The 15,452-nt window shown below is 39.9% G+C and overlaps 1 protein-coding gene across 1 annotated transcript; it reads left to right on the forward strand.

The window, feature by feature from the left end:
• Positions 1–578: 578 nt before the first annotated feature.
• Positions 579–14,653, forward strand: adra1ba (adrenoceptor alpha 1Ba). Its single transcript, XM_042093706.1, has 2 exons — positions 579–1,792; positions 12,602–14,653. The coding sequence occupies exons 1-2, from the start codon at positions 811–813 to the stop codon at positions 13,123–13,125; spliced, it is 1,506 nt and encodes a 501-aa protein (XP_041949640.1). The 5' UTR covers positions 579–810; the 3' UTR covers positions 13,126–14,653.
• Positions 14,654–15,452: the final 799 nt, after the last annotated feature.

Consider the following 15,452-nt stretch of genomic DNA (forward strand, 5'->3'; position numbering starts at 1 on the left):
GGATTACACACAATGCTCTGGCTTGATTTCCCACTGTACTCAGCATCTTTAATGTGTCAGAGTGCATTAATCTTCCCGTCCCACTCACCCATGCCAAACATAATTTAACAATTTGGATCAACTGCATAGCCAGCTCAATCTGATTTACATCTGCTGAAATGCAGAATGATTGGTGAGTTGAGTTGTGGAGTAAGGCCTTTTGCTGTAGTTTAATTCCATATACTTTAAGTGTACAGTATTAGAGCGAATTGTTTGTGCATTGCACCTCTTTGAGTGACACATTTTGTGAGTGACACTCGAACACTGACAGCACTATCTCTCAATAGCTTTGGTTGCACTGAGAAACTGAAAAGATAAAAAGGCACATTGTTTGTAAACTAGCCAGAATGTACGGCCAGGGCAAAACTAACTTTTCAGAATTAGGAAGCTATGCTGAATGCCATATGTTTGGGTGCAAGGAAATCATGCGCCTGAAGAACGGATATTTGCACACTACATCGGGTGCGTTCGAGCGAGCGCGGAGGAGGGAGCAGGAGCACAGACAGGAGTGGCCAGAGACGCTGCGTAGAATGGATTGGAACACCTCCATGGCAACACCGCAGAAAGAACTGTAGAACGGAAAATTGAACACTGAAGACAAAATGAAAAATGTGAATCGGGTTGAAACTACATTACAAAGTGGGCTTTTAAAAAGCGACGTTTAAAAAGTCTCGAGTCTTTAAGCGCGGTTTTTGTAACTTAACCAGGAGAAGAAACAACAGCATTTTTTCTGTCATGCACTGGAGATGATCCACATGCCTTTTGATATGGATGGGCTGGATGGTCAAGATGAGTTTTGATACTGATGATGCCATGGACATTTGGAACAATTGTTCCGAACTGCACAAAGTGCTACAGAGAACAGGGACAAATAACTCCAACTTAAACGCCACAAATGTGACTGAGACCCAGGAAACAATCCCTTTCACGCTTTCCAGGGCCGTGCCACTTGGCATGGTCCTCGGCGCCTTCATAGTATTTGCTATAGTTGGGAATATACTTGTTATTCTGTCTGTTGTTTGTAACAGACATTTGCGTATCCCAACAAACTATTTTATCATAAATTTAGCTATTGCTGACCTGTTGCTAGGCACTACCGTTCTGCCAGTGTCTGCCACTTTGGAGATTCTTAACTCCTGGGTTTTCGGTAGAATATTTTGTGATATATGGGCTGCGGTGGATGTTTTATGTTGCACCGCATCCATCATGAGTTTATGCGTAATATCCATTGACCGTTACATTGGAGTGCGTTACCCGCTGCAATACCCAACCATTGTAACGGAGAAACGAGCGATTTTTGCCATGCTTGGTGTGTGGGCTCTTGCTATTGTAATATCCATTGGACCTTTGCTGGGATGGAAAGAACCTCCTTCAGAGGATGACACCATTTGCCCTATTACTGAGGAGCCCTTTTATGCCCTTTTTTCCTCTTTGGGTTCATTTTACATTCCATTGGCGGTTATCCTTGCCATGTATTGTCGCGTGTATATTGTTGCTAAACGGACCACTAAGAACTTAGAGGCAGGTGTAATGAAAGAACGGATGGACTCGAATGAGCTTACACTTCGGATTCACTATAAAGGCTCCAACACACAAGACGACTGCAGTGGGACGTCTAAGGGTCAATCCCGGAGCTCACTGACAGTGAAGCTATTAAAATTCTCTCGAGAGAAGAAAGCTGCTAAAACACTCGGAGTCGTGGTGGGCATGTTTATTTTATGTTGGCTGCCATTTTTCCTCGTATTGCCAATTGGTAAGTATCAAAGTTAAGTATTTGGCTTGTATTTATTAAGCAACAAGTTTTCAACTGACCTGGTTATGCTAGATATCCTTGGACGCATTCATTGAAGTAAACATATGGCTATTTGATCACTCTGTGTTGGACCCCTTTTGCTCTCTTAGGGGGCAGGAGTGGATTTACTGAACGGAACACACGGAACACAACGGAACACCCCCCCCCCCCCAATAAAATAAATAATAATAATAATAATTATAATAATTATATATATACGTATATATATATATATATATATACATATATATATATATATATATATATATATATATATATGTATATATATATATATACACTTATTTTGTCCAACATTAATCAGCAATCCTTGCAGTAAAGACGTGTCAGGTTTGCTCCACCCAAACAGACCTGATTCCACTGTTCATCCCCCATAATTACATGTGTTATAGATGGTGTGAATGATGTTCATCATTGAGCCCAGTGTTGTTCATACTTTTCGATGTATCTTTTGTCAGTCCTATTGTAGGCGTACCCATTACTACATCTCCTGAAAATATTATTATTTTGGATATAGGCACGGTTTACATGTATGTATTATATTAAAATGGTAGCCTATATGAACAGACACAGTATGCTGTAAGTATAAAACTAGCACAAATTATACATGTAACATCACATGTCTTGTAGCAAAACATCAAGATATTGATCTGATCTGATTTTATGAGCAAAATATGTTATTTGGACAAGAAAGAGAAAATAGTTGCAAAAACATTATAAGGCTGTATATCTGTCAATTCAAGAATGTTTCAGTCATTTTGTTGCATTTGGCAAGTTTACAAGATCCATAGATTTCCCTTGAAGATAGTGTTTTTTCTCATAGTTCTCTTCAGTCAGTGAGCCAGCTGCCTCTCTCAATGCATTCCCAACGATGCCATGTTTGATTTGTGGCCTCCAACATGATGTAGCCCTCTACAATGGAAACCCACTATCCCCAGAATTCTATCTGTATGGGTCCTAAATTAACGGCAGGTGAAGTGCAAAGTCTGAAAAGCTGACTCACAGATCTTGCTCATTGTATAGTAAATATATTTTGCCAGGTTATTAAATCAGCTTCAGTTAGACTATAGGCTTTAGAATTTGCATCTGCCTGTCATTTAAATTAGGGCCCAGTCTCATTATTTGACTTATCTGAGGATGATTCAATCATAATTTCTTATTTTTATTGAGCAAAGGGGGGGGGGGGTGCTAATTGTTTTTTCCTCAGGTTGGGAAAGTTGAATGATGCTCAGTACTGATTACTGAGTATCTGTTAAAGTAGACATTCATCATCTGCATCCAGCAAGAGAGAAAGATTCACTTAAAACCAAGTCAAACAAAAAGATTAACATTATGCTCTTTAGCCAGGCATGAAATTAGTCTAGCAGAGCCGAATTTCTTGCACCATAGCACTTGGAAAGAACTCTGGGAGATGTCGGAGACAATATTGGGGAACAATTAAGTTTATTTGTAAACCGATGCATTCATTCCTTCAACCTTTAATCTCGGAAGTTCATTGAGGGAAGTCCACATTTCAGTTATGCCGAGCTATGCAATGATCCGTTTTAACAATCTGAAGCAATGGCAGAGAAAAACAAATGTGAGTGGTGCTTTTGGATAGTGGGTGAGATCTGAACGACAGCCAACCACGTCTTTGTTTATAGTAACTGAGGCTTTAAAAACATTGCACTATGATCCTAGAGAGACTTCACTTCACTTCACGGTTTAAGAAGATGATATCTTAAAGCACTCTGTCCGAGAGCATATTTCTGTGATACCTTGGCAACTCTACTGTGACTATTGGCCAATATTGCAACTGGATTAATCAAGAATTTTGTATTTACTGATTTAGAACATAGAAGTGGAAACTCATTAGTTAACTCCTACACATTGCAGGGCACAGAAATCAGTTATGTGGAGGTCATCTGCTAAGTTGGCATATTTGGCATACATTTCGGTTCTGTGGATAATTTCAGGTAAAATTAAACAGACCTTTGCTTAGGCAAGCACAGTTATTTGTGATCTCAGTGTTCTGCTGATTTGCTGATTCTGAAGGTTTCAACATAATTTAAATCAATGCTCATTACTGTAGCCCAAGTGAATTAAATGGATTCGGTCTCATTTCTGCACACAAGTGTCTGCATGGCGGTTCATTGCTATGTAATGAACTGCCCTATTATAGCCAATAGAGTTAATGTATGAATTATCCACAATGGTGGAATGCTGGATTAATATTTCAATTGTAGCATTATTAATGAAATGGCAGCAGCGGCCTAGCAGTCATTTCAGGGAATGAGACCACCACTATGTGTGTCAGGAGATCTATGCTTGTGACATGGAATCAAAGAGAATATAACAGAACGCCACACTGAGCAAAAAATCATTAAAAGAAGATACATAGATTGACGACTGGAGGTCATTAACAGACTATATTTTGATTCATTATGTCAATGATGGAAAACTATGAACTAAAACTAAAGCTAAGCTTCACCTGTAGGCCTATCTCTGAAGGCCCTTTGTCTGTTAACCAAGAACATGAGCAGATTTAACTGAGGAACACAAAGAAAGGATTGGAAACAGATAAAAGCTAGCACGAGGAAAGCATGGAAGCAGTTTCTACTATTTCAGAGTTTGCATACCAAAAGGCAGGACATTTCAGAGATGTATTAGATAACAATAATTTAATCTGCCTCCTTAGAGTCACATTCCACATTCCATAGTTATAAAACTACCTTTAAAGGACTGTTATGGTTGTCATTAGTGATATAGTGGCAGAGAGGCAGAGATTTAGTGTACCCTGTTAAAAAAGGTTTTACAAAATCCATTGTCAGCAAATGATCAACTGAACTCGGCCATGAAGGTCATCCTGAATATATTGGATTCTGGCTGCAATCACTCCACTTGCTTGCACATCGGATATGATGTCTGTGATATTCCCGAGCACCTTTATGGCAGGCAGTTAAATGCCAAATTATAACTTCCCCGTTATCACAAGCAAAATGAAAAGAAGTGCAATTGTCTCCTAATCTGATTAATTGAGCAGTAGAATGTTAATACCTATCACAAACTTAAGCATGTTTTAAATGGGTTGGTGGATAGCAATGATACCCCAAACCTGTGTGAATGATATTGTGTGAAATTGGTTTCACTTGAACACTTTTAAGTACCATGTGGGTATGTGATGCAGTTTATGTACCAAAAAACAAAAGCCTTTGCCTTTGTTCAATTCAGTACTTGATTTGATTAGCAGGTCATGAAACATATTTTGTGTCATGAAATTAGGTAGTTTACACAAATTAGTTTAAGCACATAAACCTGTTTAGAAACCATTTTATCCTTTGAAATGAATGTTGTCCATTGGATGATTGGCTGAGATCAGGGCATGCTTGGAGGTTCAAAAGAAAAATACTTAGGCCTACTGATGAAAATTAATTTTGTCCACTAAAAAAAATGATCATATCATCATATTTGACTGATATTCTATATAAAGATTTAACTCAACAGTCTTAATGTCATCTCTCCAATTGCATTGCTACTTTCAATAACAGTACTCCGCAAACTCACAAAATTATAACTCATTATGACCGCTGCGTAGCGAAGCAACATTTTTTTTTCTTCAGTAATTTTGTGTCAACGATTCCCGGGACACACCAGGGGAAAGACCAGGGGCCCGTTGCACAAAACTAGGATAAGGGATTAAGCCGGGATATCTTGGTTATCCTGGCTCCATTTATCTGTGATCCGGTTGCACAAAAGCGGGATAAGCCCACTGAGCAAAAATTGGTCCAAAACACGTCAAAAAGACGTGGTTGCCGTAGGCCTACTCCAGAAGACGTCCTCAGAGTAGCCAGAATGAAAGTTTTTAATACGTCTTTTCTGGACGTTCTATAGATGTGTCATTTTGGGTGTTATACAGACGTTGTTAAAAGACGTCTCAAAGACTTGACTCAAAGACGACTATGGACGTCCAAGACAAGTTGATATCATGTCGGCTCGTCCAGTCTATGATCTGGACGTCTATTTGACAGCCAAAATGAGTTGATAAATGACAGTGAGACAATAGTCCAGCCTGACCTAGTTCAGGACGTCTATAGGCAACCAAAATTAGTTGCAAATAGACGTTCTGCCAGGCCATAATTTAGACATAGCCTATTTCACAGCCAGAATTCCCTTACAAGACAAAAATATATTTTTCAATATATGACGTGACAATATATTTCATGTATATTTTTATATGTATATTATATGTATATCTATATATGTAAGTTGTATATTGCAATATATTGCAATATATAGAAAAATACTGCAATTATTGCCGTTTTCATACAGTATATTGGATAAATATTGTTATACTATATTTAATATATTGTTAAGTAGATTGAAATATGTCCCACATTATATGAGATAATATATTGTAAAATGCATTGTATATGTAAATATGTATGAGAACATATACCTCAATTTACAAGATGATATAATCAGATTTATATGGGAACATACAGAGTGGCAAGTTGGCACATCATGGTTCTAAGTTATCCCTTACGAAAATTAACCATGATTGTTTTTTTCGGGTAACTACGATAACCATGGTTTATCATTACAGTTGATAAAACCGCATCATACCCTGTGTAAGGATCGAATTCACAACCTTTAGATTATGACTCTGACACAGTACCTACAGCACTAACAAGGCTTCAGCTACAGATGTCAGTATGGAGAGCTCATTTTCAACTTGACAGTGTTTCATCTTTGGTTTTTTGAAGTCAACTCAATATGATGTGGGCTGAACTTAACTATTCATGGGTTTCATCAGGTCCCTTTCCACAGGTGTATTAATCAAGCACCATGCAGTCTGCATTGATAATTAAGGTGCTTGATTTTATACACCTGTGGAAAGGTACCTGATGAAACCCATTAATTGTAGTTATGGTTCTAACTACAGCAGTTAGGAATTGTGGGTAAGTGTTACTTTCTTGTTTATAATGTTATTTTTTCCCCTCATTACTCTTCATTGTGGCTTTTTGGGATGTGTATGTCATAGAGCAACTAATGAGCAAAATAACTGTGTAAGGGATTTTCAGAGCTTTGTCGGGATTACCACTGAGGAGAAGACCATTATTCAAATATATGGACATTTTAGAAAGCAGACATACTTCCTCTTGGGTGAAATGCAAAATTGACTACTTTCTCAATTAGCATTCATCTGCCCCCTTGGCGGTGTCACAAAGTAGGGCACTCAATGCTTACTTGCATTATGTGTCTGTAGGGGCGCTGCTGGACAATTTGGGCCCTCTAATAATATAATAGAGTAGGCCTATTATTGGGCAGGGGGGCTTTCTGGGGCCATCTGCATGGTCCCTGCATGTCAGTGCTGGGACATTATTATCGTGCTGAACCCCCCACACCCCCCATTAATGGCAGCAACTGAACTTTCAAATATATATATATATATATATATATATATATATATATATATGGGCTCCATTATACGTTAATTTAAGAACAAACAAACAAAATAAATCTTTGTTTTTTTATTTGTGACCATGAAAGTTCTGTAACGCCTGAATAAGAACAATTCAATTAAGATTGGCTACACAAAAATCAGTAGATTGATTGGAGAGACGAGTGTGCAGGGCAACCATAACTGAGATATAGAGAGTGAGCGAATGGTATAAATATTGGTGGGATCTAATAATATATTGCAATATATTGGAAAAATATATGCCTAATATATCACATGATATTTTCCAATGTTCCGTAAGGGATAACATCCAAAATGGGACATCTATACAACGTCCAGAAAATATGTATTAACTTTCATTGTGACTACTCTGAGGACGTCTTCTGGGTGTTCAATAATTCAGTCTTTCAAATGTCTTTTAACAACGTCTATATAACACCCCAAATAAGACATCTATAGAACTATAGATGTTCAACAATTAAGTCGGGGGCGGTGGTAGTGTAGCGGTTAAGGACCTGGGCAAGCGTGCAGTACCCTGAAAGTTGTCGGTTCAATTCCCGGCTTCCACCGTTGTGCCCTTGAGCAAGGCACTTAACTCCAAGATGCTCCGGGGACAATGTAATCCCTTGTAATGTAGTTGACATATGTAAGTCGCTTTGGCTAAAAATGCGTCAGCCAAATGTAATGTAATGCAAAAGTCTTCTCCTGACATGTATAAAACATCCAAATTGAGGCATCTATACAACGTCCAGAAAAGACGTATTAAAAACTTTCATTCTGGCTACTTCTGACGTCTTCTGGAGTACGGCGACCACGTCTTTTTGACACATTTTGGACCACTTTTTGCTCAGTGGGAGGGGCAGTAGGATATGTTATGGTATAAGTTACCATAGAGATTTATTCTGTGGAGCTAGCCTCCTAAGTTCCAGGATCTATTTATCTCATCCCTTATCTCAGTCAGCACAGTCACCACAAACGGAAATCAAACATTGTTATCACATATACTGTAACTAGACCCACTGTAATTATTTAAACGTTTGTGATCATTAATTTAATCATTTTGGATGAATGATTATTTTTAGATAATTTACAGTTTCCCATAGACTACAAGGCTATATATAAAATGACGGAATATTAGGGCCACAGAGAAAAAAAAATCCAAATTCCTCTGCCACTGCAGGACATATTTAACTTAAATTTAAAGCACGCATATTAACTAATTTAACACATATTGGTCGCTCTCCAGCCGACCGCTGTCGTCATCAGGGAAGACTGCTTTGCTTTATCACTGTGGCGGTGTTGCCTTTCTTTTTAATTATGTCTTTTACCAACCCTCCCAACCTGTCGTGCGACAATGTGATGTCACGGGTGCGCCGTAACCATTAATACTCGCGCGTGGTGGTCATGACATTAGTTGCAATATTCTCTTGCTGTTTGTTGCTGTTGTGAAAAGGCTATCGCTACCTACTTTACACTGTAGAAGAAGCAATGAAGCCGCTCTAGTTGCCATGGTGAATCAGTGAATCTGTTATCAGTGGCGGGGTCTATTAGAGGGAGCCACGAGTGCGCACTTATCCAGGATGGGTTTCACCTGGCTTGATGAATCCGTGTCTGCTCGTCCTGGCTTGGTCTTATCCTGGATGTCTTGATCCTACTTTTGTGCAACGGGCCTCAGGGTGCACAAAACTTGTTGGGCATGTAGCCCCACAAGGATGACACGGAACTGGTGTTTTTCGCTTTGATCCACGCCCCCCCCCCCAACCCCCCCCGCTGGACTGGACCCCCGAAAGTAGGATAGGGCGGACACAGTTTTCTGTGAATATCTCGAAAACTGCAGGGCCTAGGAAGACTGCATTTATTTAGTATGGTGGTCTCAAGGGGCCATGTCAACCCATCCCAAAACCACCCATTTGATGTATAGCGCCACCTAGTTAAAAATGAAAAAGCAAAAATGAGGTGTTGTAATTGTAGGTATCTATGGCTGACAGGTTCAAAACTGCATTGAATTTTAAGTGTAGGATCAGTATGACACCTTCTGAATGCATGCCAAGTTTCGTGGAATTCCATTCATGGGGGGCCATATCAGCTACACGCACACACACATAAACACACAAATGCATGCACACACACGCACACACACACACACACACACACACACACACACACACACACACACACACACACACAGGCACGCACACACACACACATAAAAACACACACGCACTCACGCACATGCACACACACTGGCACGCACACACTCGCACGCATGCACACACACATAAACACACACACACACACACCATTACCCCCCTCCCCTCCCCCCCACACACACACTCACAAGCAAACCCACACACACATACACACACAGAAGCACACATATACACAAACACAGGAACACACTCATTTACATACACAAAAGTAGGGGATGGAGTAGATGGAGCCAAATTGACATTTATTTTTGCAGAGAGAATGGCCAGTACTGTGCAGCGGTCATATTTTGTACCGCTCTGCGGTACATCTAGTTTTGTCTAAGGAATCAAGACATATTCACCTGCTCACTTTTAAACCGAGACCACTCATTTCCAAAGTGGCCAAAAGGATATGACGAAACTCTTCAAAACACATTTTGGAGTTTAGCTAATTAATCCTATTTTACAGTAATGGCTTGAAATAAGGGTTTTGATATCTTCATCAAAACACAATCCAAGCAGCATCAGACAGAAAACATTTCTGTACCTTTTTCAGATGAATAAGATTAATCAAGCCATTACCAAAATAAATCTAACATTCTGTAAGTAAATATATATATACTCTTTTTGATCCTGTGAGGGAAATTTGGTCTCTGCATTTATCCCAATCCGTGAATCAGTGAAACACACTCAGCACACAGTGAACACACCGTGAGGTGAAGCACACACTAATTCCCGACGCAGTGAGCTGCCTGCTACAGCGGCGCTCGGGGAGCAGTGAGGGGTTAGGTGCCTTGCTCAATGGTACTGGTCGGGGTTCGGACTGGCAACCCTCCGGCTACAAGTCCGAAGCCCTAACCAGTAGGCCACGGCTGCCCCTAATGTAAAATGGTTGGCCTTTTGTGAAATGTTTTGGGCTTTAATGTGAAATCCTTTTGGGCAGCCGTGGCCTACTGGTTAGCACTTCGGACCTGTAACCGACCAGTAGGCACGGCTGAAGTGCCCTTGAGCAAGGCACCTAACCTCTCACTGCTCCCCGAGCGCCGCTGTTGATGCAGGCAGCTCACTGCGCCGGGATTAGTGTGTGCTTCACCACACTGTGTGCTGTGTCTGTTTCACTAATTGACAGATTGGGATAAATTGGGACAAATTTCCCTCACAGGATCAAAAGAGTATATATATTTATACTTATGATCACAGAAATATATTTGATAGGCCTAAGAAATGTTTATGCAGGTATATTTAAATAAGAGGAATTTTCAGCCCTTTTGACCGAAGAGTATTGTCTGTGAAATGAATAATCATTCACTTTGTTTTTGTGCGTGAAAGAAAGTTTAAGTTGGCTTAGAGGTGTGAAGGAGTCAGGTTCACTCAGGTTATATGACAAGGCCCTCCTAGAGCTTGTGCACTGCAGTCAATGGCCAGTGTACACATGTTCAGCTCAAAAATTAATTTCTCCCCTTGCCCTGCACAACAATAGTCTTCCATGAAGTTAAAACGCATGGTAAGCGCTTTGTGGGCAGGAGTTGTTCTACACTGCTTTGCTGATGAGGAGGCATTGGTGCATTTTCTCCATAGGTCACTGTCAGGGATAAATAATACAAGAGTAGGAAGGGGACAGGGGGAAGATACAAACTGCAAATAGTGACCAATGATGTGTGAGATTCACTTCTCACTTCTATATATTGTCTGCCTGTACTGACCTGATCTACAGAGAGCCAGAAATGAGAACAGAACTGAGACAGATCAAAATCAATACTCTTTGATTAATGCAGGCCTTTGAAAAATGAGTTGTCATTCTAATGTTAAAAGCACCTGATGACTGTACCAGAAAGCAGTATGTTTTAATCATTTTTATGAAAGATTGTGCCTTGCATTATTAGTAAAATCATAAAAATGACCTTAAGTCTAAAAGGAAACCTTAATGACAGTCACATTTTAGAAAATACCTCTTGCTTAATGCTTAATTGGCTACCACAGTTTGAGGTAGAAATTTAAATTCAATTTGTTAGGACTTGTTTAATAATACCAGACTTAGTGGCAGTAGGGATCAGGGCTAACAGCAGGGCTCTTCACTGCCAATGCTTGAACACACCAGTGACCAGACTCAGATAAGGCCAAAAAAGGGGATTGGATGAGTTGAGAAGAAGCAGGCAGTAAAAGAGTCTTCTCCCAGTGGTGGATACCATGGGGAATTTTGGATTTATTACTCTATATTGGGAAAATCTGGAAGACTGGGAGATTCTTTAAGCTTCTGTTTTAAGACTCTACACCCCATAGATGGTATGAGTCCAAGAGCCAGCTGACAGGACTCAAGTAGATATGAATTCAGTTACAGCTGTTGCTAACAATTTCATTCCAGTCTCTAGTCTGAAGTTAGGCTACATTACAGTATAATAAGGTTAAATAGTCACTGATAAAATAAAACAGTGATGACAACATTAAAATGTTATTTAAACATTTGTTTATGTATGTATGTATGTATTTGTAAAATGTTATTTAAAAAATATTTTTTTGTTTTCAAGTGTTAAGCAAAAAACACTGGGATAACTAAAATGACTTACCTCGATGTTGTGAAACTCTGAGAACTTTTGTAGTGTGTAGCCAGAGAATGTCTAATAAGGGGAGAACCGCCACTCTCGGGAAACTTCCGGTTTCTGAACTGGTTGCAGGTCCTTTTCTGGTTCCACATGAGGGCGCTCATAAATAAGTGCAGAATTAATGGAGGTCTATGGAGCTGTACCCTCAAATCCACTTTTCTCGGGATATATTTTTTTGCCCAGAAATTTGAATGTTGCATGCGAAAGAGGGGACAGAGAAAATACACACCGCCGTCTAGCTCCATAGACCCCCATTGTTTTTGCAATTCGTGATCGCCCCTAGCGGAACTGCAACAGATTGCAGGTACAATGGAGTTAATAGGGAGTGATCTGGCTCTCCGTAAACAGGCTCTGGTGTAGCCTTTTGATGACAACTGATGCCATCTTGTGGCAAAAACGTAGGTAAACACAACTAACCCTGAGGATTATACTGCTGGCCTACACAGAGTCCAGTGTTGTAATAGTTTAATGAAACTGTGGATAAAACATTTACACCCTATTAAAATGCCGTTGTTCCTTTTAGGCTCCTTCAATGCCAGCCTGCGTCCGCCAGAGACCTTCTTTAAAGTGATATTCTGGCTGGGTTACTTCAACAGCTGCCTGAATCCCATCATATACCCTTGTTACAGCCGTGAGTTCAAGCAAGCCTTCATCCGCATCCTCAGATGTCAATGCCACCACAGAAGACCCCGCGGGCTGAGGGCGTACAACTACCGTTCCAACCTGGGCTCCTCCAACCACGCCTATGTCGGCATCCACTCAGCCTGTTTTAATGGGAGTCAGCAAACCCTCACCTCCATTCACCCCAGCCCTGCGTTCGTAACTAAGGCAGCCGTGTCCAAAACGGAGTCGGGCCAATTACCAGGATGGGGCCCATGTTTGTCTTCCTCCTCCTCGTCCATGTCTGGGAGCCCATTCCCAGGTGACGTCCAGTCTGTTGCTGGAAATATCTCCCCAGCCAGTAGCAAACCGGGAAGAATGGCTCTGCTGTTCCCTAGTGAAAAAACAACTCTGCCCACCAGTGAATTGAATTGCAGCAGAAAGTAAACAAAGATATGTTATATTGATGGTACGGTTGATGGGGGTGGTGAAATAAATTGGGAGAATAATAACATAGATAGTGGATATTGTTACTTATGTTTTCATATTCCCATGCAAGAAGTTTGTCTAATTTCTAATTTCTGGAAATTATGGAACATAGCTAAAAGCAGTGGAATAATTTTCATCTAAACATGAGGACAGAACACGTTCTCCCCTCAGATGCAGTTTATAAAATCACAGAAATACTGTATCTTATAAAGAGGAAAGAATAATTTACATAACACTTAAATATGAGTGGTAGCTAAATAAAATACTAAGGAGGATTTATTGGGTTTATGTGGATCCAGATATCTATTTTATGTGTTTGCTATTTTTAATAATTTGGTCCAAAGTCATCATAGGCAACCATGCTTGTTGGACCTAATCAAAGTTTGCTAGGTTACAGGCTGCCTGTCACTGAACTAATTTACTGGCCTGTCCTGTTAAAAGTCAGATTTCCTATATGCAATCTGAAATAAGAAGAGTGGGATGCTATTACATTACCTGGCATGAACATCAAACTTGTTTGCATGATTGTTACTTAAGAAAACTGTCATCTAACTGGTCAAAGTTGATGTTTGATACACCTGATATTTTATTCATTCAGAAAGTTGGAGTGCAGACAGAATGTGAAGAGCAACTTTTAAACTATAAATGTCTATATTCTTGTTTCACAAGATGACCTGTGACACAACTCAATGTTACGCCTTCAGAGATGCAGGTTTAACACTGGTTAACACAGAAAATATGTTTGTGTAGATATATGCAGATACTTATAGTGTATCTCTACATGAAGAGTGTGAACTATGTCTGTTATTTGAATTAATACATTTGTGTCAATATGGTTGATGTAATGATGGTTGTTGTTGCTGTAGTTGCTGACAGGGACATGCCCACCCCAACCCCATTAAAATCACCAGCTTTAATTTAGTCATCCTATAAAAGCCATTATTGTAGCCAGGGCTCGAATTATCTTTCTGTCTTTAAGGGGGTCTCTCTATCTCATAAAAGTTGGCACATCCCGCGCATAGCCTAAAGGCGATACATTATAGGCGCGAGTGGCGCTTTTGCGCAGTATGCGCATAGGCCTATGCTATAACTTGACACACGCACACAACAGACAGAGATTTTTCATAGAAATTGATTCCTTTTAGTTAATTTCAACATATTGATTGCAATAGTCCATATTTCATTTCATTTCAATTTCACAACACAAAGAAATAGTGATGTAGTCGGAGTGCCATTCTCAATTTCACAACGTAACTCATTTGAACCAGACCACCGTCTCAGATAGGCTATCCTCAGTGTCAAACAGAATAATGCATTTAGTCTTTAACTTATACATAGGGAAAATGCACTAACTGGCAGAAATGAATAAAGCCATTGCAACCAAACTATGTTCTATAGGCTAATGTACACATTAATGTAGGCTACACTGGGTGTTCAGTCGTCTCGTGTGTTGAACCGTGGAAATAAATAGACGAACAATTTTGGAATTTGCACTGAGATGTTGTCGGGTAGCCATTGAATATACCGCCATCAGAGATTGCTAACAGGTGTTTCAAAATATCTGAGAACTTTCCGGAGCTCTGAATGGCAGAGGATAGCTATCAATTCACACAATCATTGAAGGGGGCCATAATTTATGGCTTTGTCAATAAACATAGAGGAGGCGAAGTAAGTTTAACAGCAAACTGGACTTTTTCAGCACATATCAAACCAGGCTAGCCCAATGAACGCCTACGTAAATAGACAAAACACTCGCATCAAGCAGGGTGACTTCTTCGGCCTTGCGAGTGCTGCTGTCAAATCGATCGTATGCGGTTTGCTCATATAGTCTAGTGGTGTGGTGGTGTCGGTGAAGTGCTGTCATGCATCCGTTCAAGAGCGTAGGGTAGGTCTACATCCAGTAGTAGCCTATATTTTAATTTAACGTCTTTAGGCCTAATAGTAAGAGATCGCACAGGGATGGATAATGAGCGTTGTTTAAGATTAAATTACAATGCCAGACACCTTCAGATATGAGAGACCCCCTCAGATTTTTGACTTTGTTGTTTTCATGGGACCCAGTCCTCACTCTAAGGGAGCTCGGCTCCCTCTGGCTCCCACGTAATTCGAGCACTGATTGTAGCATGTATTGACAATGGAACAAAATTAATTAGTAATTTAGGTGTTCATTTCTCAATCATTGTTTTTGAATATTTCTTTTTATTTATCGCAAAGCCATATGAAACTAATGCATGGAAAAAGGGAAGATTTCTAACATTGATTTTAATATATGGAAAAAATAACAA

Source organism: Alosa sapidissima, chromosome 5 (genome assembly GCF_018492685.1).
Source record: "Alosa sapidissima isolate fAloSap1 chromosome 5, fAloSap1.pri, whole genome shotgun sequence".
Lineage (NCBI taxonomy): Eukaryota > Metazoa > Chordata > Actinopteri > Clupeiformes > Clupeidae > Alosa > Alosa sapidissima.

Bases quoted from the DNA above. Each gene is read 5' to 3' on its own strand.
- adra1ba (XM_042093706.1), top strand. From the start codon at position 811: ATGGGCTGGATGGTCAAGATGAGTTTTGATACTGATGATGCCATGGAC. The intron at 1,793-12,601 runs GTAAGTATCAAA...TGTTCCTTTTAG, and splicing joins TTTCCTCGTATTGCCAATTG to GCTCCTTCAATGCCAGCCTG.